General features: G+C 41.1%; 1 protein-coding gene across 1 annotated transcript; it reads right to left on the reverse strand.

Annotated features, from left to right (window-relative positions):
* Nucleotides 1-1,863: 1,863 nt before the first annotated feature.
* On the reverse strand, nt 1,864-21,073 carry castor2 (cytosolic arginine sensor for mTORC1 subunit 2). The gene is made up of 9 exons (XM_020464382.2): nt 20,651-21,073; nt 11,153-11,223; nt 9,749-9,942; nt 7,609-7,741; nt 6,417-6,540; nt 6,012-6,122; nt 5,054-5,136; nt 4,706-4,800; nt 1,864-4,589 (listed from the first exon to the last, which is right to left on the reverse strand). The coding sequence occupies exons 1-9, from the start codon at nt 20,764-20,766 to the stop codon at nt 4,524-4,526; spliced, it is 993 nt and encodes a 330-aa protein (XP_020319971.1). The 5' UTR covers nt 20,767-21,073; the 3' UTR covers nt 1,864-4,523.
* Nucleotides 21,074-23,012: the final 1,939 nt, after the last annotated feature.

Consider the following 23,012-nt stretch of genomic DNA (forward strand, 5'->3'; position numbering starts at 1 on the left):
CACACCCACACCATCACACCTCCTCCATGCTTCAGGGTGGGAATCACACATGCGGCGATCATCCGTTCACCTACTCTGCGTCTCACAAAGACACGGCGGTTGGAACCAAAAATCGCAAATTTGGACTCCTCAGACCAAAGGACAGATTTCCACTGGTCTAATGTCCATTGCTCGTGTTTCTTGGGCCAAGCAAGTCTCTTCTTCTTAGTGTCCTTTAATAGTGGTTTCATTTCAGCAATTCTACCATGAATGCCTGATTCACCCAATCTCTTCTGAACAGTTGATGTTGAGGTGTGTCTGTTACTTGAACTCTGAAGCGTTCATTTAGGCTGCAATCTGAGGTGCAGTTATTCTAATGAACTCTACAGCAGAGGTAACTCGGTCTTCCTTTCCTGTGGCGGTCTTCACGAGAGCCAGTTTCATCATAGTTTATCATAGTTTGGTTTTTGTGACTGCACTTGAAACTTTCAAAGTTCTTGACATTTTCCCAGATTGATTGACCTTCATGTCTTAAAGTAATGGACTGTTCTTTCTCTTTGCTTATTTGAGCTGTTCTTGCCATAATATGGACTTGTCATTTCACCAACTAGGGCTTCTGTATACCACCTATCTTGTCACAATAGAACTGATTGGAATTTCTTTCCTTCTTAATGCATTTGAGCCACAAATTAACTTTTATCAAGGCACACCTGTTAATTGAAATGCATTCCAGGTGACTACCTAATGAAGCTTGTTGAGAGAATGCCAAGAGTGTGCAAAGCTGTCATCAAGGCAAATGATTCCATGTGTTATTTCATAGGTTTGTCTTCGGTATTATCCTACATGTAGAAAATAGCAGAATGAAAACTGGAATGAGTAGATGTGTCAATTTGACTGGTACTGTATGGCATAGCTAATTTGGAAGAAAATATTACATTTCAGCTCAAACACTTCATCTGTAAAAATGACAAGTTAATTAGTGGGTGATTGTCATTGCAGAACCAAAGTGTGGGGGACAAAAACAGAGGATACATTCTGGTAGACCAACATGACTAAATAGTACATATAAACACATCAGCAGATTTTAATTTAAGAATAGAAAATTAATGTTTATGCAACAAATGGTATTGCATCCTATTCTATTCAGTCTCTAATCAACCCGAATTGCACTAAATAATTTCAAACTAAAACGTAGAGCCCATGTATCTATTATATATGTATCAAATTGTCTTGAAAGGGAAAGAGACAAACTACTCCATTTCTGGTTACTCAAATCGCCACTGTTTGTGAAGACAGAACCTTGGGTCACCATTATCATCTGCCACCTTCCAGGCCCTTATCCGCATGATTGCCTGCTCCATCAATGGCTGCACTACTTGCCTGACCTCTACGGCAAATAGAAAAGGTCAATAAGCACGCCAAATAGGACACTGCTGCTGAACGCGCCCTCTAACAATGCACCTCCTCCACCTATGTGTTTAAGCAGTAAAAAGTTAATGGCGTTGTATAGTTAGCCTCCCACTGCAAGTCAGAAGGACCTGTGTGTTCTCTAGTATGTTTGCACATGTTAAATAATAGAGACCACTCTGTTCCTATTTGCAGCAATGGTGAGGACAGCGATCAATCGAGAGGTGACTTGGAGCTAGATTCAATCCGTACCGCAGATGTTGAACTTTAAAAAAGGTCATTTCTGAATTATCCAACATTTACCTTGAAAGCAGGAACATTGCCTTTAAATTTCAAATTGCGCTATTATGCGGATCTTACGCAATACGGATTAAATTGAGACCTTGGTCAAACAAGTTATTGCAGACACCTGGGTTAAAACGACCAACAATTGAAGGTGTGACTGTGATATGGATGTTTAGTTGCACTTCTCAAGTATAGAATACAAGCTTTATTTGTAATACCAATGTCAGACCACAATGTTATTGCACTGCAAGACGCCTTCAACAAAGAGGTAAAATGTAAGTGTTTGGGCCAGGATTCAAACAAAGCGCAATGTGCCGTGGTCGCACTGCACTTGATTTAAGGGAAATTGTCTTTAAAAGACAAGTGTAGTGAGGGGTATAGTTGATCATGACTACCGAATATTTTCTCCCACCTTTAGCAAACTTTTTTTGCAAATTAGTATGATTAGTGAGAACATTTTAAAATGGCAGACAAATCTTAGAAGCTAAAGCTAACAAATGCGTCGTCATGGAAGGGATAGATAAAGCCGTCGCCGATTTCAAGTGCAGTGCGATGTCGGCACATTGTGGTGTGTTTGAATCCCGTCTTGTCTGTTTATAGGGCGACAAAGTACAAATCCACTGTTGCATTTTTCTCCATCACGTAGTGTTATTTTAAGACTCACATCTGCCTTTGCTGATTTCATTCTTAAAAATGATTGATTCTTGAAAAGCAAGGTAAGTAATAGGAATGATTATGTCCCACAGTTTGACCACTTCAATCTATCACTTTTGATTCTTTATAAGCGGGGTGCATTGAAGTGGGAAACCTAGCCCTGTCAAAGAATTTAAAAAAATGCTGGACTAAAAAGCCAATAATAGAGAGTTTGGTACAGCATCTAGCAATACAAGGGCTCCAACAGCAGTCCCCCATGCATCGGAGTTTACATTCCAGCCCATCACATACAGAATCAATGTAAATCAACCAATGATTTGAATATAAAAATCACATTATTGCTGAAAGCTGCAAGTTCCTTTCAGAATCCATTATATTAAGTCTAAATTAGGATAATGGTGAGATGATGAAATTTGAATATGCAATGGGTCTGGGGGACCAATGTTGGAAATGAAGACAAAAAATAAATAAAACAGCACAGATGACAGGAAGGCCTTGAGAAACCAAACACACTAGAACATGAAAAAAACATTTTTTATTTATTTTTTATATCACCCTTTTATGTTTTTAACACTGATTAATAGCTACATGGTTTCTGCTAATCAAAGCTAACTGACGAAGCAAGCTTTTTCTTGGTGCGGACAAAAAAAAAAAAACACCAATGCATTAAGACCAATATAGTCTCACCTTCTCAAGAGAATCCTTCAAGGGTAAAATAGTCTTCCCCGTTTTCACATCAGTACAGCAGGATGGACCTGTATTAAAGTGCAGACTGGGGTGAGGGGATGCAGGGGGCGAGGTAAGAGGGAGGGGTAGGGAGGTGAGCTGAAGGCCTAAACTGACCAGGGTTGCAGGGCTGGTTCAATGATCCACAACCCAACCATTTCCCCACCACTTTTCCTTATTCTACTAGTTTGTGGTAAAGGGCTGGTTTAGTGTCAGGCATGGTGTGGCACTTGATGCAAAACGATAACCTACTTCTCCCAAATTGACCGATACTACATGAAAACTGGCTTATATATAGCCAAATAGAATGTTGTTTATATGATATGTCCTACATAACAGTGGCTCTGTGATTTGTCAGTAAATGTAATTTAAACACTCAACACCAGAATCTTTCATTTTCCCATCTGACAAATCTGATCTGCTTTCCAGGTCACCAGAGTTTAGGACCATTGACATACATCTTGCCTCAGTCCCTGCAATCTATTCGCTAGCCTTCAGCTAAATGGCATTTCAATGAGAACTCTAACTGATTACTTTAAGAAGAGTTTCCATAATGAGAATTTCATCAGGACTTGACATTAAAAGCTTATTCAATAACTTGTAAAAACAAAACCACACTATGTCGTGTCATTACCAACAACAACTCAGAATTGTCACCTTCAAGTGCAAACACACTGAGCGTTTGACAAGGCATTGGTCTTTAAAACGACTTGGCACTGAGAAAAATAAATAATAAGAATAATGGAAATCTTGATAATTGTTTGTAGAGAACATTCTCTTTCCATAAGGGGAGGACTGGTAACTAATACAGTATGGTTGTTATGGGGAGAACTGGTGACTAATACAGTATGGTTGTTATGGGGAGGACTGGTGACTAATACAGTATGGTTGTTATGGGAAGAAACAATGCAAAGTTAGGAAGGAAAGTGTGGTATACTAAAGCACCAGTATAGGCTGTCATTGGCCGCGTGAGTGCCAAAGTAAAAGGAGGTGACGGCCGGGTCGCAGCATTCCGGGCTGGTGTCGAAGAGATAGGCCCAAACTTAGTAGGCCGCGTTGACATGGTGAAATGGTGTGAGGGAGAGGAGAAAGAAAAAGGAGAGCGAGAAAAAAAAAGAAAAAAAACACTGCAGTCACCCTAGCTTTGGGTCCCCAAAGAAGTGGATGTTGTTTGGGGTAAGAGTGGATGGTCAAGGGGGTGATGTGGTGGGTAGGGTTGCGTAGTTGGCACGTAGGAGGGGCACGTTGCTGATCGCTGAACAAAAGCATCCCTACACACACACACTGTCCCTCCCCTGTACCCTATCTACACCACCCAAGCGTTACATTACCCTGTTCCCAGAATCACCCCCCACAGCAGTCCACTGATACACTCTTGGCACTTTAAAAAAAATGAGTTTGACATGATAAATCACCGTGTGGGTGTGAGGGCACAGGGCTCGCTAGTTCCACTGTCTCTTCTCATCTCCCATTCACTGTCCTGCGCTCTCATTGGTCCTCAAAGCTCCAATCACACTCTGGATGTTTTCTTCTGGGACCTATGAGAGATAGGGGGCAAGGTTAAGTCTTTATTCCAAAAGCTCCAGTTAAAACTGACCCCTACAATTTACCATACAAACAGAGAGAGGGTGTAGAGTGGTAAACCATCACTCACCAGGGCATGGTCGAACTTGAAGGTACTGATGTAATAAGCTGGAATGTCAGCAGTCGCCAGGGGTTCCGATATTTGAGCCACAATACCGCACTCGTCTGACACAAGGCAATGAGAATAAAGAACAGATATCCATGAATATCAGAATTATTTTAGACACAGGACGTATCTGGGCGTTTAATGTATTCAGTAATATTCGTATTGGCATCACAGTTTGTTTTTTACTAATCTTAGCCAAATTACGCTCGCATCAAACAGTGTCTCTTGGTGATGTGCACTCTGCAGATATCTGACTAACATGTGGGAGATCTGTGGAAACCAAACAGAGAGAACCACAATTGTCTTACTTACCAAATCCTAAAGGCTGTCCTCCAATGCGAACCATTTTCCAAAGCTCCCCTGAAGCACTAGTGAAGAGGACATTGTTTGGAAACCTGGTTTGAATAAATTAGAAAATGAATGCACACATTCATTCAAGTAACATTTAAAGATATTAATGTACCTCTCACATCACATGTATTCAAAGATTTCAGAAAACAGTGAATACATCTTTTTGTCTTTTGTGTTAAATTCAGCAATTTGGTCAAATTCAGATTGTAGGTCAGTGGTTGCCCTACATTAGGGTTCCCCAACTGGTGGATGGAATTTTTGTTTGACATAAAATATTAAAAACACCAGGAAATTAGCTACAAGTGTTTTTAATTTAGGAAAAATCTGTTGAAGTATTCCCACGCATAATAGAGAGATAGATGAGATCGTAGATAAATATAAGCAAGGTTTGAAATTAGGTTGAATTCAAATATTATATCTGTTTGGGCTTCTTGCGGTCAATTTGCAGTCTACAAATTATTTATCTAGTTGATCATCCCTGTCCTACATGCTATGGTGAAAAATACATTACTTCGGAAGTACTAAAATCTTGGTTCACATATTGTCCCCCTTCTTAGCTTGGAGACAAAACTGACCCAAATAAGGGATACCTCACCAATGTAGGACAAGCCCATGATAAAATAGCTACTAATGTAATGGTACTGTAATCCTTTAGTTCAATCCACGTGATTAGTAATGCAGCTGATCGGGTTACTACACAAGTGACACCTGTAACAGCTGTCAACTCTACATTAACTTCTTTACAGATAAACTTTTTATGATCTTCTATGTTTGTTTCCTAACAACCCAGCAGCAAACAAGTTGTCCACAAATGACTCGAAACAGCAAATTGACAGCAGTTGTGCCTTTCTGATGGTGATAGACACCATAACCATGTGTTTTTTTTCTCTAAATGGCGGGACCACAGGAGAGCACCCACCGTGGTGTGGTCTGCTCATCCATGACCAGAGAGATGTAGCCCTCAATCAGAGAGAAGGAGAAGAAGCGGATGTGACCAGAGTCCTCGCTAGACGCCCCGGGCTCCTTCATGCTGGAATAGAAAGTAGTGACATTCAAGTGTGTCCAATCTTTCAACTACATTTGGTCCTGTCCATTCCAACCTGGTCACCGAGTGGTCTGCTAGTCAAACCTTTCTATACCTTTAAAGTCTAATCATAACAGCAGCATAACCATCCTATGGCAGCCCTTTTTTAAGACTAACCCTCTTCCAGGTGTGTTATTGTGACACTGTGTGTGTATAATAGTCTCTTAAAAAGAGACAGCAGATGGTCTCTGGTGACAGCCTTATGTAAAACAGGAGGAGTGCTGAGGAGTGGGTTCTTACCCGCCTGAGTAGAACATGACGTCCATGAGCAGGGTGGCCACCGAGGGCAGTGTGTCCGGGTCCAGGCTGGTCACACAGAACATGTTACTGGGGCTGGAAAGAGGGTGGATGATGGGACGGGGCACTGAGAGAGCGAAAACATGTTTTTATTAATATGATACTGGCAGTTGTGAACACATATGCTAATAAATTTGATTTTGATTCATACTACCCATGAAATATGTCACCTAAAGAGATTTACAAATCCCGACAACAAAATGTGGTCCCGTGTGGCTCAGTTGGTAGAGCATGGCGCTTGCAACACCAGGGTCGTGAGATTCCCATGGGGGACCAGAACGAAAATGTACGCGACCGCTTATGTCGCTTATGCCTGGGGCTGGCCCTTGCTGTTCTGCCTGCCATATCAGACTGTGTTCTCAGGTTCTGTTCTGGGGAAGAACCTTGACTGCGAGTGCTGGATTGACATACTCTTACCAAATATGGATTGTTCAATTCAGGCTGCAACAAAACAGCGAATTCATATCAGGGAGTCTCTGCAATATTCTCATTCATATTAGGGAGTCTCTGCAATATTCTCATTCATATCAGGGACTCTCTGCAATATTCTCATTCATATCAGGGAGTCTCTGCAATATTCTCATTCATATTAGGGAGTCTGCAATATTCTCATTCATATTAGGGAGTCTCTGCAATATTCTCATTCATATCAGGGAGTCTCTGCAATATTCTCATTCAGGGGATGAAATACATTTCCATTTGTATCACAGAAACCCCAATGCATAACCTGACACTGAGAGTGTGCGTTACTGTATCTAAATCCAATAGCATTTTCAGACTACTGAGTCGAGATGTGCTGGCCTGGTTACACATGTCCCATAGGGGCTCGAACTGTACAGGAAAGGAAATGTGAAAAGTAAATAACCGAGCCAGCACAGTAAAGTTTGTGTCCACATGATAGTGTGAAAAGGGGAATAAAAGTATTGTGTGCCTACCACAAGTGTCAAACTCATTCCACGGAGGGCCGAGTGTCTGCAGGTTTTTGCTCCTCCCTTGTACTTGATTGATGAATTAAGGTCACTGATTAGTAAGGAACTCCCCTCACCTGGTTGTCTAGGGCTTAATTGAATGGAAAAAAACAGAAACCTGCAGACACTAGGTCCTCCATGGAATGAGTTTGACACTCATGGCCTACCGAGTTTAGGCTTGACAAAGCCGTTGGTGACTCCCAGGCTGTTGGCGGCCACGGTCTCTCCATTGATCACCCTCAGCAGGGTGAACTCAGAAGACAGGGTGTGCATGACCATGGGCAGGTCCCGCTCTCGAACCTGATGAACACAACACAACGCCATCAACCACTCAGCCTCAACCAAAGCAAAACACAACCTTGTTACAACAGGGAAAACCAAAAAAGTTGTATAGAAACGCGAAATAGCATTTGAACAGCAGGTGAGGACGGTCTTTCCAACTGGCTGATTCTAATACGTCAGAAAGTAACTCATATTTGCACTTCAAACACAATTTGAAACTGCACTTATCAGGGGAAATAAACTACAGAGTCACAATAGAAAACTATTCAGTCAAATTTCAAAAGAACTCGGAGCTTCTGCATTTTGCTTATCGGAACACTTCAAGGGTAACTAAAGAGAGGCCTGTGGGTACAGCAAATGTTAATCAAGCATTCCAAGCAGGTATATCTGACTAGCAAAAGGCTTGGGAAACCAACCTCCCAAAGGAATGCAATGCTAAAAAGCTGGAGACTGTCTTCTGCTTTAAAATACAATTTCAACGTGAAATGAAATGCCCCAAAGAGGTCTCCATTATATGGGCCTAATGCAAAGCTACTGTGTGTCCATTCCCCCAAAATTGTGCTCTCCCTGACTGAACTATGTGCCTCCTTCCCTGAAGGACTGTACATTTGGACATGATGGACTGATTCCATCCCCACGGGGACTGTTCTGCCGGATCCTGACAGAAACTCATCCATCTCTTCTTCCCCTGACTAAACCCTTATTTGAGTTGCATTGAGGATGTAAACAAAATGTGAAGCCTCCTGTGAGAAGCTGGCCTCTAACTCCTCTAGGCTGGTTGAGTCAGACAAAGTCAGGTTACTTAAGGCTCCCTACCTCTAAATGACTGCTTTCTTCATTTGGGTCGGATCCCACTGTTTATGTAACGCAAATAATCATAATACAACACCAGAATATTTTTTTTTAAAGTAATCTGAACGAAAGCATGCAGGATAGAAACGGAGAGAAAGAGTGACAAGACAAACAGACAGAGAGATTGAGGCAAAGCGAGAGAGGGACATGATTGAGACAGACAAATGGACAGACATTAGGCAGAGAGAAAGAGAGAGACAGATGAGAGAACGCAAGTTGTTTCCTCCATTTCTTTACAGACAGTGATTAGGCCGTGGTTGGGAGCAGCTGGCGTGGAGGGAGAACAGTGGCCATGAATGTTACTGGGAATTCCAGCAAGAGACTGAGCTGAGGCTGATCCTCTTTACATAACTACTGCCAGATTATCAACATCTCCATTTTTGTTAACAATTATTTCCATACACAGGCACCGGTTATTCAGCAGACCTTGTGTGTGTGTGTGTGTGTGTGTCCCACCCCCTTTTAGTAGCAGGGTAATACAAATACTCCCTATAGCCAAAAAGGCCTGGCATGAGAAAGGACTGGTGTGATTAAGCAACTTCAACAAAATGAAAAGATCCTTCTCAAAGCAAAAGTGCTGCCCAGGGTGGTACTGTAGATCCGCTGCTGTTGTCTTTTCATGTTGAGCAAAATGGAAAAACACTCACAGGCCACAAGTGAGTACAAGTGAGGGCATACTTGATTAAAATGTCCTGTTCCGTAAGCTATTTTCGATTATCTACAGGTATATTTAAGAGTAGGCTACCTTCATACCACTGGTAACATAATAGGTAAGGCTAATGACCATATTCAGTAATACTTACAGGAATAATCAGCTAAGCTGACAAATAGGTCCTCAAACTAAATGTGAGTATCAATAACACGTGAAGGGAGAAGGGCGCCGCTACAAGGTGCTCATAACAATGGCCAATTGGCTGACTGATATCTTGCATGTGTTCCTTGGGAAGTTGAGGAAGGCATGCAACAACACTTCAAAAGCCCAGTTTTTACAGTATGTACGCAATGCAAGAACGCAAACGGCAATCCTGGGTACTTGCGTCAAGTTTGTAATTGAGGGGCTGCCTACATCTACAATGGATCACCATTTTGACCAGATATTAGTAGTTCCTGAGTTGCATACTAGATAGGTTATAAATTACGCTTAAGAGAGGTCTGTAGTGGAACAGCACTCACCAAGATAAAGTCAGTCTGATAGGTAGACAGCATAAACACAGAAATGTTGTGGTCTGCCAGGGGGGCAATGACAGACTTGGCTATTTTGGTGACTCCGATTGGTTGAGAGTTGGTGGCGCTCCCGCCCCCCGACACCACGTTGAGAGCCAACCACGTGGCCTCGGCGACACTAAGGTGCTCCGACTCGGGCAGTTCTGAAAGGGAACAAGAAAATTATTAGTGGGGCCTAGTTAGTGTGGCATTAGTGTGGTCCCATATGGATGTGTCTGTCTGTCAGCGGTCCCCTTAGCGATAAATGAGACGCTAACGGCATCACTGGACTCTCAATGTCTCTTATTTTACGGATGATTGTTTGACATTCTCCTCCGCTGATGAGCTGGATGAGGCATTGTCAAGCATGGGTGCCATTAATATGAGAGGGGTCTGACTTGGAAAAAGGTCTGACTCCACTGCTGAGAACAATGAAATATCACTAGACTGGCCATGCTTATTTCATCATAAAAAATAATAATAACTTTGTTAAACAAGTCGCCTTCAAGAGTGTCTTCATTGTGGTTAGTAAATGAGCTTATAAATCACTCAGGGTAAAACATTTACCACTGAGCATAGATTAATAGCGAAAGCCATGCCAACAATCTCAGACTTGTTTTAACAGTCTCAATATAGAGCTAAATGTGTGTGCGGCCATTTTCATGCACTGGCACGAAAACAAAACCAAACAACAAGTACTTGAAGCCTCAACGCAGCAAAGGAAAGTACATACATACAACAGATGAGCACAATATAAACTTCCAGCCAATCTACCTACAGTAGAATACCTGCACCTGTTTCACAACACAGAGCTTCTAGTATCCATGGTGACCAACGAGGGTCACCCTGGAAACCAGTCTATAATGACATGGATTCATCACTCAACCACAAAACCAAGCCAGTGACAGCTTGGCCTCTGTTAACCGGGACGGCAGGTAGCCTAGCAGTTAGAGCGTTGGGCCAGTAACCAAAAGAATGCTAGATCGAATCCCCGAGCTGAGAAGGTAAAAATCTGTCGTTCTGCCCTTGAACACTGTTCCCAGACCGTCATTGTATATAAGAATTTATTGTTAACTGACTTGCCAAGTAAAATAAGGGTTCAATAAAAAAATTTAAAACCCATAATGGCACAGCGGGCAGAACTGATGTAGCAATATGTAGTCAAACATTGGCATCGAGTCAAGATATGAGGAATTAAAGAAAGCATAGGCCCTTACTGTCTGGGATCCCTGGGATGTTAAAATGTACAATTTGGTAACGGGTAGGGATGTCCCAAGGATTCTGGATAGCACTGCCCAAAAATCATAGGGCTACACAGGTTTTCCTGATTTACCATCCTGGCAAAGATCCAGAGGTAGCGACCACAAAACCCACCTTTGAAGCCTTCCTCATCGACGATAATGGTATAATCCTCCGGAGTTTCCGTCAAACTGAAAAACTTGCATCTGGAAACGATAAAGGAGGTTTCATATTGAATAACATGGTTCAGTATGCAACTTGTAAATAACCAGTTAGTTTCAACAGAACATATTAATTATCTCAGTTCAGTTATTTAAATGGAAATGAGTTATTGAAAGCTGCTTGCAGGCAATAAGCAAGAAGGGGTCCCCTAAATACCCAGAAAGTACCTCATTGGACAATGCAAATGAGCAAAAGCATATTGTTAGCCTGAAGTATTGTGTGGTTTCATGAGTAACTTTTTTTATGCTACATAATATGCCTATGTGTATATGAACCATTCAGTTACAACCGGAAACAAATTTGAGGTTAACAATTAGAAACTAAACTTCCGTAAAGCCTCTAATGTCATCAGCCTCCAAAAATCTGTTTGACCCCACATAGCCCATGAAGTTCCTTTCGTGGAACGCAAGCAACACATCCATACACTCAGCGAAACCAATCTGTTTGACCCCACATAGCCCATGAAGTTCCTTTCGTGGAAAGCAAGCAACACATCCATACACTCAGCGCAGCCAATCTGTTTGATCACAAGTCTGAATATCTTCTTTATCACCATATTTAATGACATAATGATGGACTATATTTGAGGCCCATCAGGTCATTGAGACAACATAGAAATACACCATGGTTTTGTTCAGATCGAAGTAAGCCCAGCTATCTCTTTCATTTCATCCATCAGTAATGGGTGATAGGAGCTCCATACAGTTGTGCAAACCTCGTTTCCACAGGAATTGCAAAACCAGAGATGTTTTTGAATATTTTCACTCCATGCATCCATCTAGCGGCAATTCCACGGTAACACAATTACGGTTTGACTCAGTTTGTTCTCTTTAAATATATGCCAAACAAAAAACATTGATTTCAAAGTTGTTCAACTCTATGCACAAGGACTATTTTTAACAATTTAGCTGAATGCAAATGCAAACTTTGGTAATGGAATTATGGTAAAATCTCCCTCAGGTTTTTATGCGACCACATTTTCCCCAAACTTTTAAATATCTGCTCTGAATTAAGATTCAAAGATATCTGCAGAAAGAATGGGGTGTCAGCTATGAAAATTTGGTTGTTGAACTACAGTAAGTGGTGGATTTAGACCCGATAACAGAATTACGGTAACGGAATTACTGATGGGTCTCTGATCTGTACCTCACAGAAATGCTAAATTATGGATATGAATGTCATTCTCCTCGTTTCACAAATTTGGACATCACAGTGCAGTAGAGCAAAGTACAGTACAACACAGCATAGAAGAGTAGGGTATTACAGTACAGTAGAGTTCAGTAAGGTATAGTTCAGTACGGTCAAGTACAGTACAATACTCTACTCACTGTATTGTAGTGTACTGTGCTATCCAAACATGTGAAACATATGTTTATGATAGGTTCAGATTTGGTTCAGTCAGGTCTGTCTGTGGGCGTTAACATCAAAGCCAACATACCAGGCCCTGTTTCCCAGATTTGTCATAATGTTCTATTGTTTCCAGTACTTGTCTTATATTGTCTCCAATGTATCATCCGGGTAAAAACCTGTCTGATTAGGATGAATAATACCTTTTTAATTTTATGTGCTATGCATTTTGCATCACACTGAAGTGTAAGGGGCCTTCAGTTTTTTGAGTTTATGGTTTCTTTGATATAAATGCCCCTATGCAAACATGCCCAAATAAAATACATGGATCTTGAGTTGAGACTGCCAGCACCTGCGCAGACTATTATGACGATCATAAAACCTGAACCAGCTCACGATTCTGGGAGAGAAGAGCAATGTTTGTCCGATCCACCCAAACCTCTCAATCAAGGGGTACCATGATACTTGTTGATTGTGGAAAGCAGCGAGTCTGATGGCATGAGTCATTTATTTGATGATGGTGGCGTGCGTCATCTCCTAAATACTCGACTGGCCTACTTGTCCCACTCCCAAACCTCTCCTGTTGTTGTGTCATATCATCTCAAGTGTCCTTGGGTTGGCATGGTGGAGAGCATTACTAATACATATGCATGGAGAATGGGTGCCTCACTGCCATTAAAGGAGACTTCAGATTAGATTCACCTTCAGTATTGACATGGCGCTTTACCACTATGGGATTTGTGTTTTCAATTGAAGGTTTTGAGATGATGAAAGGATGCTGGTAGACTTTAGAGAGTGCAATTTTGAAGTTTGTCTACCTCATTGCTCTTTGTGCATGTACCTGGAAACTGCCATCAGAACAAACATTTGTAACTTGATCTCTGCTTTTGACTGGAAACGTTAGATGATGAGGGATAATTCAACATGACTGTGTCCTCTTGAAAATATTTTTGTACTTCGAGTTTCACGCATTGCTCATGAAAAATTGGTTAGATAGGGGTAACTCACCACCAGCTAATTTCATGTTCAAATATGCATAGCAAAAAGGATGTTTCCATTCAAATCAAATGTCTTTCTTTACCAAGATGGGTTTTTTTCAAGCAAATGCTCTCACAGTGCAAGCTCCCTCAGAAACAACCTACCTTATGGAAATTCCACGATAATGGAATTGCACTGAGACTCAGATTTCCCACTTAAAAATGTATGCGTAACAAAAACCATTGATTTAAAAGTTTAACGAATCATACAACTATATGCACAAGGAATAATTTTAACAATTTATACTGAACATTTTACCAAAACACATACTGGAAGAACTGTGCAGATACAAAGCTCGGTAACAAAATAAAACCGAGGGAGATTTTACTGCAATTCTGTTACCAAACTGGCCTATCCAGTCAGTTATTTTTATTATGTTTTTACTGTAAATTGTTCAATGTATTCATTATGCATATGTAACGGATGTGAAACGGCTAGCTTAGTTAGCGGTGCACGCTAAATAGCGTTTCAATCGGTGACGTCACCTGCTCTGAGACCTTGAAGTAGTAGTTCCCCTTGCTGTGCAAGGGCCGCGGCTTTTGTGGAGCGATGGGTAACGATGCTTCGTGGGTGACTGTTGTTGATGTGTGCAGAGAGTCCCTGGTTCGCGCCCGGGTATGGGCGAGGGGACGGTCTAAAGTTATACTGTTACACATAGAGTTGTTGGTTTATTAAACTTTGAAATCAATGGTTTTTGTTTAGCATATTTTAAAGTGAAAAATCGAAGTCTCAATTCCGGTAAAGTACTCTTTTGGAGACATATGTTTTGCCATATACCTTCTGAGTTACTGGATTTTCATATCAAATTATTTTTGCTAAATATCATCTAATCTTTTTGTTTTTTTGTTGTTGTTTTATATTTATTTAATTTTTACCCCTTTTTCTCCCTAATTTCATGGTATCCAATTGTTTTTAGTAGCTACTATCTTGTCTCATCGCTACAACTCCCGTAAGGGCTCGGGAGAGACGAAGGTTGAAAGTCATGCGTCCTCCGATACACAACCCAACCAAGCCGCACTGCTTCTTAACACAGCGCGCATCCAACCCGGAAGCCAGCCGCACCAATGTGTCAGAGGAAACACTGTGCACCTGGCAACCTTGGGTGGAGGAGTCACTGGTGCGCGATGAGACAAGGATTCATCTACCGGCCAAGCCCTCCCTAACCCGGACGACGCTAGGCCAATTGTGCGTCGCTCCACGGACCTCCCGGTCGCGGCCGGTTACGACAGAGCCTGGGCGCGAACCCAGAGTCTCTGATGGCACAGCTGGCGAAGCAGTACAGCGCCCTTAACCACTGCGCCACCCGGGAGGCCCCTGATTCTCTATTTTTGCATACTGACTGTTTTTCAGATCTTCATCCAAAAACTAATATTAGATAAAGGGAACCGGTGTTTACAAATAGCAACAAAAAAAAAGTATACTTATTTTATTTATTTAATTAACAAAGTTATGTAACACCCAATTCCCCTGTGATTCCCCTGTGTGAAAAAGTAATTGTCCCCTTACATGCTGACCACATCGCTTGCGTTGTGTACGCGAGCATTGCAAAAGACATGTACACATACATGTTAATCAATCATTTATTCTAATCTGCTCACAAGTCTGCGTAGCCAGGTGCTAAAATAGAACTTGGCTCTATTTTTGTGATGCGTGATGCTCTGCAAGTCCCGCCTCTCCCATCTCCTCATTGGTTTTTGGGAGCATATACCAACGTGGGTGATTGAAAAATGAACTGATGTCCAGACTCCAGTAAGTGGTGGTAATGCACCTTAAAGTTGGTTGCCAACTGACATATAAAGTCCACTATTACTGAAGGAGGGGAGATTACTAGAAACGATTAGTTTCCCCTTGTTGGAGTAGAGAACACACGATTTTGTGTGATTCAAAATAGGTAAAAATTCTACAAAGATCCAGAAAAAAAAGGATCTTGTGCATTTCAGGTAAAATAACAACCTAATGTTTATATCCCTGGGCAAATTAGCTAGCAACAGCAAGCTAGCTAAATGTTCATGAATGTGTCATGCGTTTTGACCTGTCCCCAAATTAACATAGTTGGTTCAGAGTTCGTTTTGATATTTCAACCTGCATATCTAGATTGCATCTGGTGTGGATGTACAAAATCAACATGTGCGAGAAGTCGCACGAGCATGCCCGGTCTCGAAAGCCTGATACACACAATAACTGGTTGTGCCACCTTGAGCTGTAATGACTGCTACAAAATGCTTCCTGTAGTTGTTGATCAGTCTCTCACATCACTGTGGAGGAATTTTGGCCCACTCTTGCATGCCAAACTGCTTTAACTCAGCAACATTTGTGAGTTTTAAAGCATGAACTGCATGTTTCAAGTCCTGCCACAACATCTCAATTGGGATTAGGTCTGGACTTTAACTAGGCCATTCCAAAACTAAAAATGTGTGGCTTTTTAGACATTTTCATTTTGTGTGTTTTGGATCATTGTATCAAAAACATGCAAAAGTAGATAAAATGAAATAATTTTTCATGGCACTGTATATATATATATATATATATATATATATACACAGTGCCTTGCGAAAGTATTCGGCCCCCTTGAACTTTGCGACCTTTTGCCACATTTCAGGCTTCAAACAAAGATATAAAACTGTATTTTTTTGGTGAAGAATCAACAACAAGTGGGACACAATCATGAAGTGGAACGACATTTATTGGATATTTCAAACTTTTTTAACAAATCAAAAACTGAAAAATTGGGCATGCAAAATTATTCAGCCCCTTTACTTTCAGTGCAGCAAACTCTCTCCAGAAGTTCAGTGAGGATCTCTGAATGATCCAATGTTGACCTAAATGACTAATGATGATAAATACAATCCACCTGTGTGTAATCAAGTCTCCGTATAAATGCACCTGCACTGTGATAGTCTCAGAGGTCCGTTAAAAGCGCAGAGAGCATCATGAAGAACAAGGAACACACCAGGCAGGTCCGAGATACTGTTGTGAAGAAGTTTAAAGCCGGATTTGGATACAAAAAAATTCCCAAGCTTTAAACATCCCAAGGAGCACTGTGCAAGCGATAATATTGAAATGGAAGGAGTATCAGACCACTGCAAATCTACCAAGACCTGGCCATCCCTCTAAACTTTCAGCTCATACAAGGAGAAGACTGATCAGAGATGCAGCCAAGAGGCCCATGATCCCTCTGGATGAACTGCAGAGATCTACAGCTGAGGTGGGAGACTCTGTCCATAGGACAACAATCAGTCGTATATTGCACAAATCTGGCCTTTATGGAAGAGTGGCAAGAAGAAAGCCATTTCTTAAAGATATCCATAAAAAGTGTTGTTTCAAGTTTGCCACAAGCCACCTGGGAGACACACCAAACATGTGGAAGAAGGTGCTCTGGTCAGATGAAACCAAAATTGACATTTTTGGCAACAATGCAAAACGTTATGTTTGGCGTAAAAGCAACACAGCTCATCACCTTGAACACACCATCCCCACTGTCAAACATGGTGGTGGCAGCATCATGGTTTGGGCCTGCTTTTCTTCAGCAGGGACAGGGAAGATGGTTGAAATTGATGGGAAGATGGATGGAGCCAGATACAGGACCATTCTGGAAGAAAACCTGATGGAGTCTGCAAAAGACCTGAGACTGGGACGGAGATTTGTCTTCCAACAAGACAATGATCCAAAACATAAAGCAAAATCTACAATGGAATGGTTCAAAAATAAACATATCCAGGTGTTAGAATGGCCAAGTCAAAGTCCAGACCTGAATCCAATCGAGAATCTGTGGAAAGAACTGAAAACTGCTGTTCACAAATGCTCTCCATCCAACCTCACTGAGCTCGAGCTGTTTTGCAAGGAGGAATGGGAAACAATTTCAGTCTCTCGATGTGCAAAACTGATAGAGACATACCCCAAGCGACTTACAGCTGTAATCGCAGCAAAAGGTGGCGCTACAAAGTATTAACTTAAGGGGGCTGAATAATTTTGTGTTTGAAGCCTGAAATGTGGCAAAAGGTCGCAAAGTTCAAGGGGGCCGAATACTTTCGCAAGGCACTGTATATAAATAAATAAAAGGATTGTCAACAGTGAGACAGCACATTTAGGGAGAAGGTCATCAACAACATTCTAGGTGGCAAGCAGCTTCCAAGCCAGCGCCTTGTGTTTGTTTGGATCCACATTTAGTCAGCATGACTTAAATTCTACATGAATGCAAGGCACTTCACAGGGAGCTTCTAAATGAGTTTGATTCAGGCTGTTAGAAAACCCATGAGCAATTAACAACCTTCCATTACTTAACTCGAAATTGGACACAATCAGTACTGTATGTGACGGGAGGGACAGCAAATATAAAATCTCAATCGGCAAATCTATTAGTGACTCCCAAATGATAGAAATGCTATGAAATGACAGCTGCAACAAGGCCCAAATCTCAGATGAAGCCGATCAAAGATTTCCTCATCCCACTTGAGGCCAAACAATGTTCTGAAAACAGACCAGCTTGGTGCATCCAGCTCTGTCTGCCAACAATGGAAGCAATGAAACACTTCCAAGGTATAAGGGGAAACCACAGGCTATGTTTAATGACAGATGCATCCATTTGAATTCAGTTCGGTCTGTGCATCAGGAAATAAGATCTTTAAAAAGTTTGTCTGTCTTCTATTTTCTATACTATAACTGCTGTTTTACTTTGTGGAGAGAGTATGGGATATCAGTATCTTTATCTTCATTTTTAAACACTGCCTTAAGGGTCATTACACCTTCAAATCATAGTTTGTCAGACGTTATAATACCTCTAAAGTAGTCAAGTTGAAACCACGTCCCACGACATCGATTGTGTAGATCCAGCTATATGCCTCCACACCAAATGAATGGAAAAGATAAGCACTGACTAAAACCAGGAAATGACACAGTACTCATCTTTTCTATTCATTTGAGATCGAGACAAAGCTGTATCTACCATACCACTGCAAAATGTGAACCTAAATGCATGTTTTACACCCCCAAGCTGTGCGATGCAACATTTATACTGCATTCTGTGGACTTCTGCCTCCTTTTCAAGTATTTTTCAAGGGTCACCACAGCACATGTAAAAAGGTCACTGAAAGGTGGAGGAGAATTTGCCTTAAGGAGAGCTTGGTAAACATAGGTTAGCGAATGGCCTTTTCAACCCCATGTGTCATTAATGTGTCACTAAAATATAAATGCCTTCAACTTGTATCCTGGTGCAGTTGTAAAAGCGAGGATCCCAAGATCTTTGTTGGAATGCAAAACTGTTATATTATTGGCCTGTAGGCCCATTTCTCACAGATGCGGCCAAAATGTTTGTGATAATAATAGATCTTGAGGAAAACAGCACTAACGAAGTTTAGGTTAGAGTAGCCTATTGATAATATGCTCACAGCACATTTACAGTGGCATTCCATAATGTAAGTTGAACTTTTGCAATAGGTTTACAGAAGATAACCTGCCCTATCCTCATCATGCCAGGTGAAATTAATAGGAGGAAAAAATATACAGCGTTATTGTTGTCTCCTATTTATAACCTATTCAATGTATTTAAAACCGAGAAAGGCTGTAGTCAGAAACACAACCACCGGGGCAGCGTTCACATCTCCAGCAACAGATAGAATGGCTAGCTAACCAAAACATGATTGCAACATTTCAAATGTTATATTCGGCATCATCGCGAACAACATAAATGTCTCACGCCGCCAGTTCAAGTTTGATTTAAAGCAACCACCTCACCCCATTTAATTTTACACCTACACACAACGAAAAAACAACACCGCAGAGCTGCAATGCCGCGTTAACGTTATGTGGGAAACTCGGGACCTCCGAGTAAAAATGAACAGAAGTAATTTGCGTTGATATTTTTATTGGTCGATTCTTCTTCCCAAGTGGGAAACTCCGGTATCAGAGAGGAATGCCGCGTTCAAGTGCTTGTCGGAACTAGGAAATGTACAACATGTTAACTGTTGAACGCAGCAGTATAACTACAACCAGAAATGTGAGTTTATTAGTTCTGACTAGCTCATGAACAAGGCAGAAGAGGTGAAGCAGGAGGGTTAACTCCACCCCCATAATCTGTACACATTAAGCAGATCATTCATTATTAAGCAACTGAGTTTTTGTATGGGGTGGAAAAAGTGTTGAATTTAGTCACGATTAATATGAATTGCCATTTTGATACGTGAGGCTTATTTGATCTAATAGAAATGTTGTAATGCCTAGGTTCTTACGAGTGTACTGCTTCCAATTGGCTCATTCATCCCCCTGTAACTATTCCCCAGGTCATTGCTGTAAATGAGAATGTTCTCAGTCAATTTACCTGGTAAAATAAGGGTTAAATAAAGTAAGTGAGATGCACTTGACAACTGAGAAAAAACTATATTGGTGTAGTCCTTGTTGAAATTCGAGATGGTCTATGCATATTCATGAGGCTAGCATAGCTTCTCACTCTCCATTGAATACAGGCGGTTGATGTAAACACCCCTCTTCGATTATAAAAATAAATAAAATAAAATGTATCCACCAAACCAAAGAGAGGAATAGGCGGGAGATTGACAGCCGACGTTCCGGTCTGTGGAAAACGAATCCCATTGTTAGTGCGGAGTCACAAGCCTCATTATATCCAGTATCTCTGGTATCGTCTTTCTACAAATAAGCAAGTAGATTTCCGAGTTTCCGACAGGACATAAACTCAGCATAAGCACGTCGCCTACACACCCCTTCACGTTGACCGGACTACAAAAGCACAAAAGCTGAAAAAAATGACAATGCAAAACAACATACTGAATTTAAAGAATACTGTCAGCACTCATTGACTCATGCAAAAACAGAGCATGCATTTTCATTGAAAGCTAAAACATAACTGCTGAAGACAATTACAATTGGACAGTTTTGCCACAACGATCGGCAACATTGTATCTAGTCGCGCAATTAGTTTGCAATAACGTTACTGCCCAATAAGATATTGAGAATGATTCATTTTCTTTATTGTATCGGATTTAATAACATTTTTCTATAAATAAAGCTACTTACCTTGTTTTAGAGGGCAAGAAGGCGAGTTTGATTAATCCGTGAGTGCAAATCTGAATGCCCTCTTTTGCTATACTCGCTACTTTCAAGCTGTGTTCTAAAATATGCAACTCCATCATTTGCGTCTTCTCATTTGAGGAACATCTAAGACATAAATGTATATCGTTTCTAATAAAAAACAAATAAATACACCTATATAGCTTATAAAAACCGTGAAACGTAGCAGAAAGCAAGGGAGGGAGAAGGACAAGTTATCCACTTCGGAAAAGAATGAAAGAGAGGTAAAATAGAAGCAGGGTGTAATAAAAGAATCACAATGAGGTAAACGGGGAGGAAGAGAATGACTGTCGGTCCCCGTGTATTCTCTCCGACAGGGATTGGAATAGTCCAGCAGCTGGTAACAGTGAAACAAACAACTTGCCACTCAAAAGAAGGGGAGGACCTGCTTTGCCACACGGGCATGTTGGGACATGTAGTTTCACATTTCCTATGGCGTCATGGCAGGGCCATCATGGAGCAAATACAAGGACAATGCAAAATATGACAAATTAAGCATTTTGTTTCACTGTTTTGTATATGCATGATTTGTAATGCATTAAATTGTCTGAGGACAAACCCCAGACATCTTACAAATCTACCTTGCAAGATAGGCCTACTACATCTGTGCCCGTAATGTCCAAAAACGGTCATCGCTAGGACATTAATGGCCTGTCCACTGTCCATACATGTCTTATATACTTACCTATCTCCATCTGAAATTCATTAACTGTTTGCTTTCAGTTATTCACACAGGTTTTGGTCCTATCGGTGGCCTACTTATAAGGTTAATATTTTGTAGGGGTTTGCATTGAAAGAAGGAAGACTAATTTCCCTCCTCATAAATTCCATTTACAATTAAAGTAGGCTTATTACAGTAATCAGAGTTGCAGGGTAGCCTGATTGATAGCCGAAACTGACAGTCTCTGACACATTATACATTTGCAATTTTAACAATGGGACCCGGTTAACTCAATCACCATACTCACTTTCTTTTGATGTAAAGTTCATCAGCTCCCCAAAGCAGATAGCAGCATGATAAGAGTTTAATGTTGAACACAAAGAAACAGGTAACCTGATTTATGGGATTCCACTCAGAGCATCACTCAATGGAGGTTCAGAATTCATGGCCTGGTCAGTCAATGCATTGGTAAATGACAATGGTGATGATGCCATTAGGTAAACAAGATCTTGAAAGAGTATTTGAACTCTGACCTTACTACCTACCAGACTGGGATTTTGAAGGGTCTGTGCTATCCGGGATCCTTGGAACATCCCTACCCGATTGAAGTTGAAATTTAAAATGTTTAGGATTTAGGGTAGGTACGTCCCAAGGATCCCTGATAGAACTGACCGATTTTGAAGGTGGTGGAATTGTGCCCACAAATGAGCTTTTCTATGATTTATATCTGACATAAATCCAAAGATTGAGGCAACAGAACGTACAAATGAGTTATTCATGGTATTCTGTATGCAAAGAAACAAACTAAATCATAATCACTATTGATGTCAGGAATCCCCCTGGACAGTGGTTCCATTGTGCTTGGTAGAGCACAACATTCAGACATCTTTGTAGAGTATCTCTATAAAGGAAAATACAGGTACACTTAACATTTTTTAATTTAACATTTTTTTAACTAGGCAAGTCAGTTAAGAACAAATTCTTATTTACAATGACTGCCTACACCGGACAAACCCAGACAAAGCTGGTCCAATTATGCTCTACCCTATAGGACTCCCAATCACAGCTGGTTGTGATACAGCCTGGAATCGAACCAGGTTGTCTGTAGTTAAGCTTCTAGCACTGAGAAGCAGTTCCTTAGACCGTTGTGCCACTCAGGGGCTTTAACTATGATGTTTTCTCAGGTCACATTCTTTGAACCTGCAGGTAGGAGGATAGACTTGTATAGGTGGTGATGTCATTTCATGCAGTATAAGTTCCATCTCAATCACCATCAACTTACTGCTATTTTGTAGATAGTGCACATACTCTCAGTAGCTCCATCACCCCTCCTACACTCGCGGACCAGACTAGGCCTTGCTTCAGTATAAAAACTAGACAGCAGTTTAATTATTCACAGGCTATGACTGGTGGTAACTAAGGCCCTAGCTGACTGGAGCCATAAAATAACAAGCTTTTTTTGTCTGTGGCAGTGATAAGACCCTACAGCCACTCTGATCTCGCAAAGCTAGGGCCCAGTTGAGGGTGTGGAAAATATGGTATTGTTCAGTTCAAAGGACATTTCCCTTCAGATGTTTTTTTTGTATTCTTGAAGTTTCTCTTGTGCCATTTCCACCACCTCCCCTTTCCTTGGATTGACATGGACTA

The sequence above is a fragment of the Oncorhynchus kisutch genome, linkage group LG28, assembly GCF_002021735.2.
Source record: "Oncorhynchus kisutch isolate 150728-3 linkage group LG28, Okis_V2, whole genome shotgun sequence".
NCBI lineage: Eukaryota > Metazoa > Chordata > Actinopteri > Salmoniformes > Salmonidae > Oncorhynchus > Oncorhynchus kisutch.

What these genes read in the sequence shown, in the direction of transcription:
- castor2 (XM_020464382.2), bottom strand. Translation starts at nt 20,766, where the DNA reads ATGATGGAGTTGCATATTTTAGAACACAGCTTGAAAGTAGCGAGTATA. An exon ending in ATCAGACTGACTTTATCTTG is followed by an intron (nt 7,742 to 9,748) that starts GTGAGTGCTGTT and finishes TGTGTTCATCAG; the next exon opens with GTTCGAGAGCGGGACCTGCC. An exon ending in TCAAGTTCGACCATGCCCTG is followed by an intron (nt 4,590 to 4,705) that starts GTGAGTGATGGT and finishes TATCTCTCATAG; the next exon opens with GTCCCAGAAGAAAACATCCA.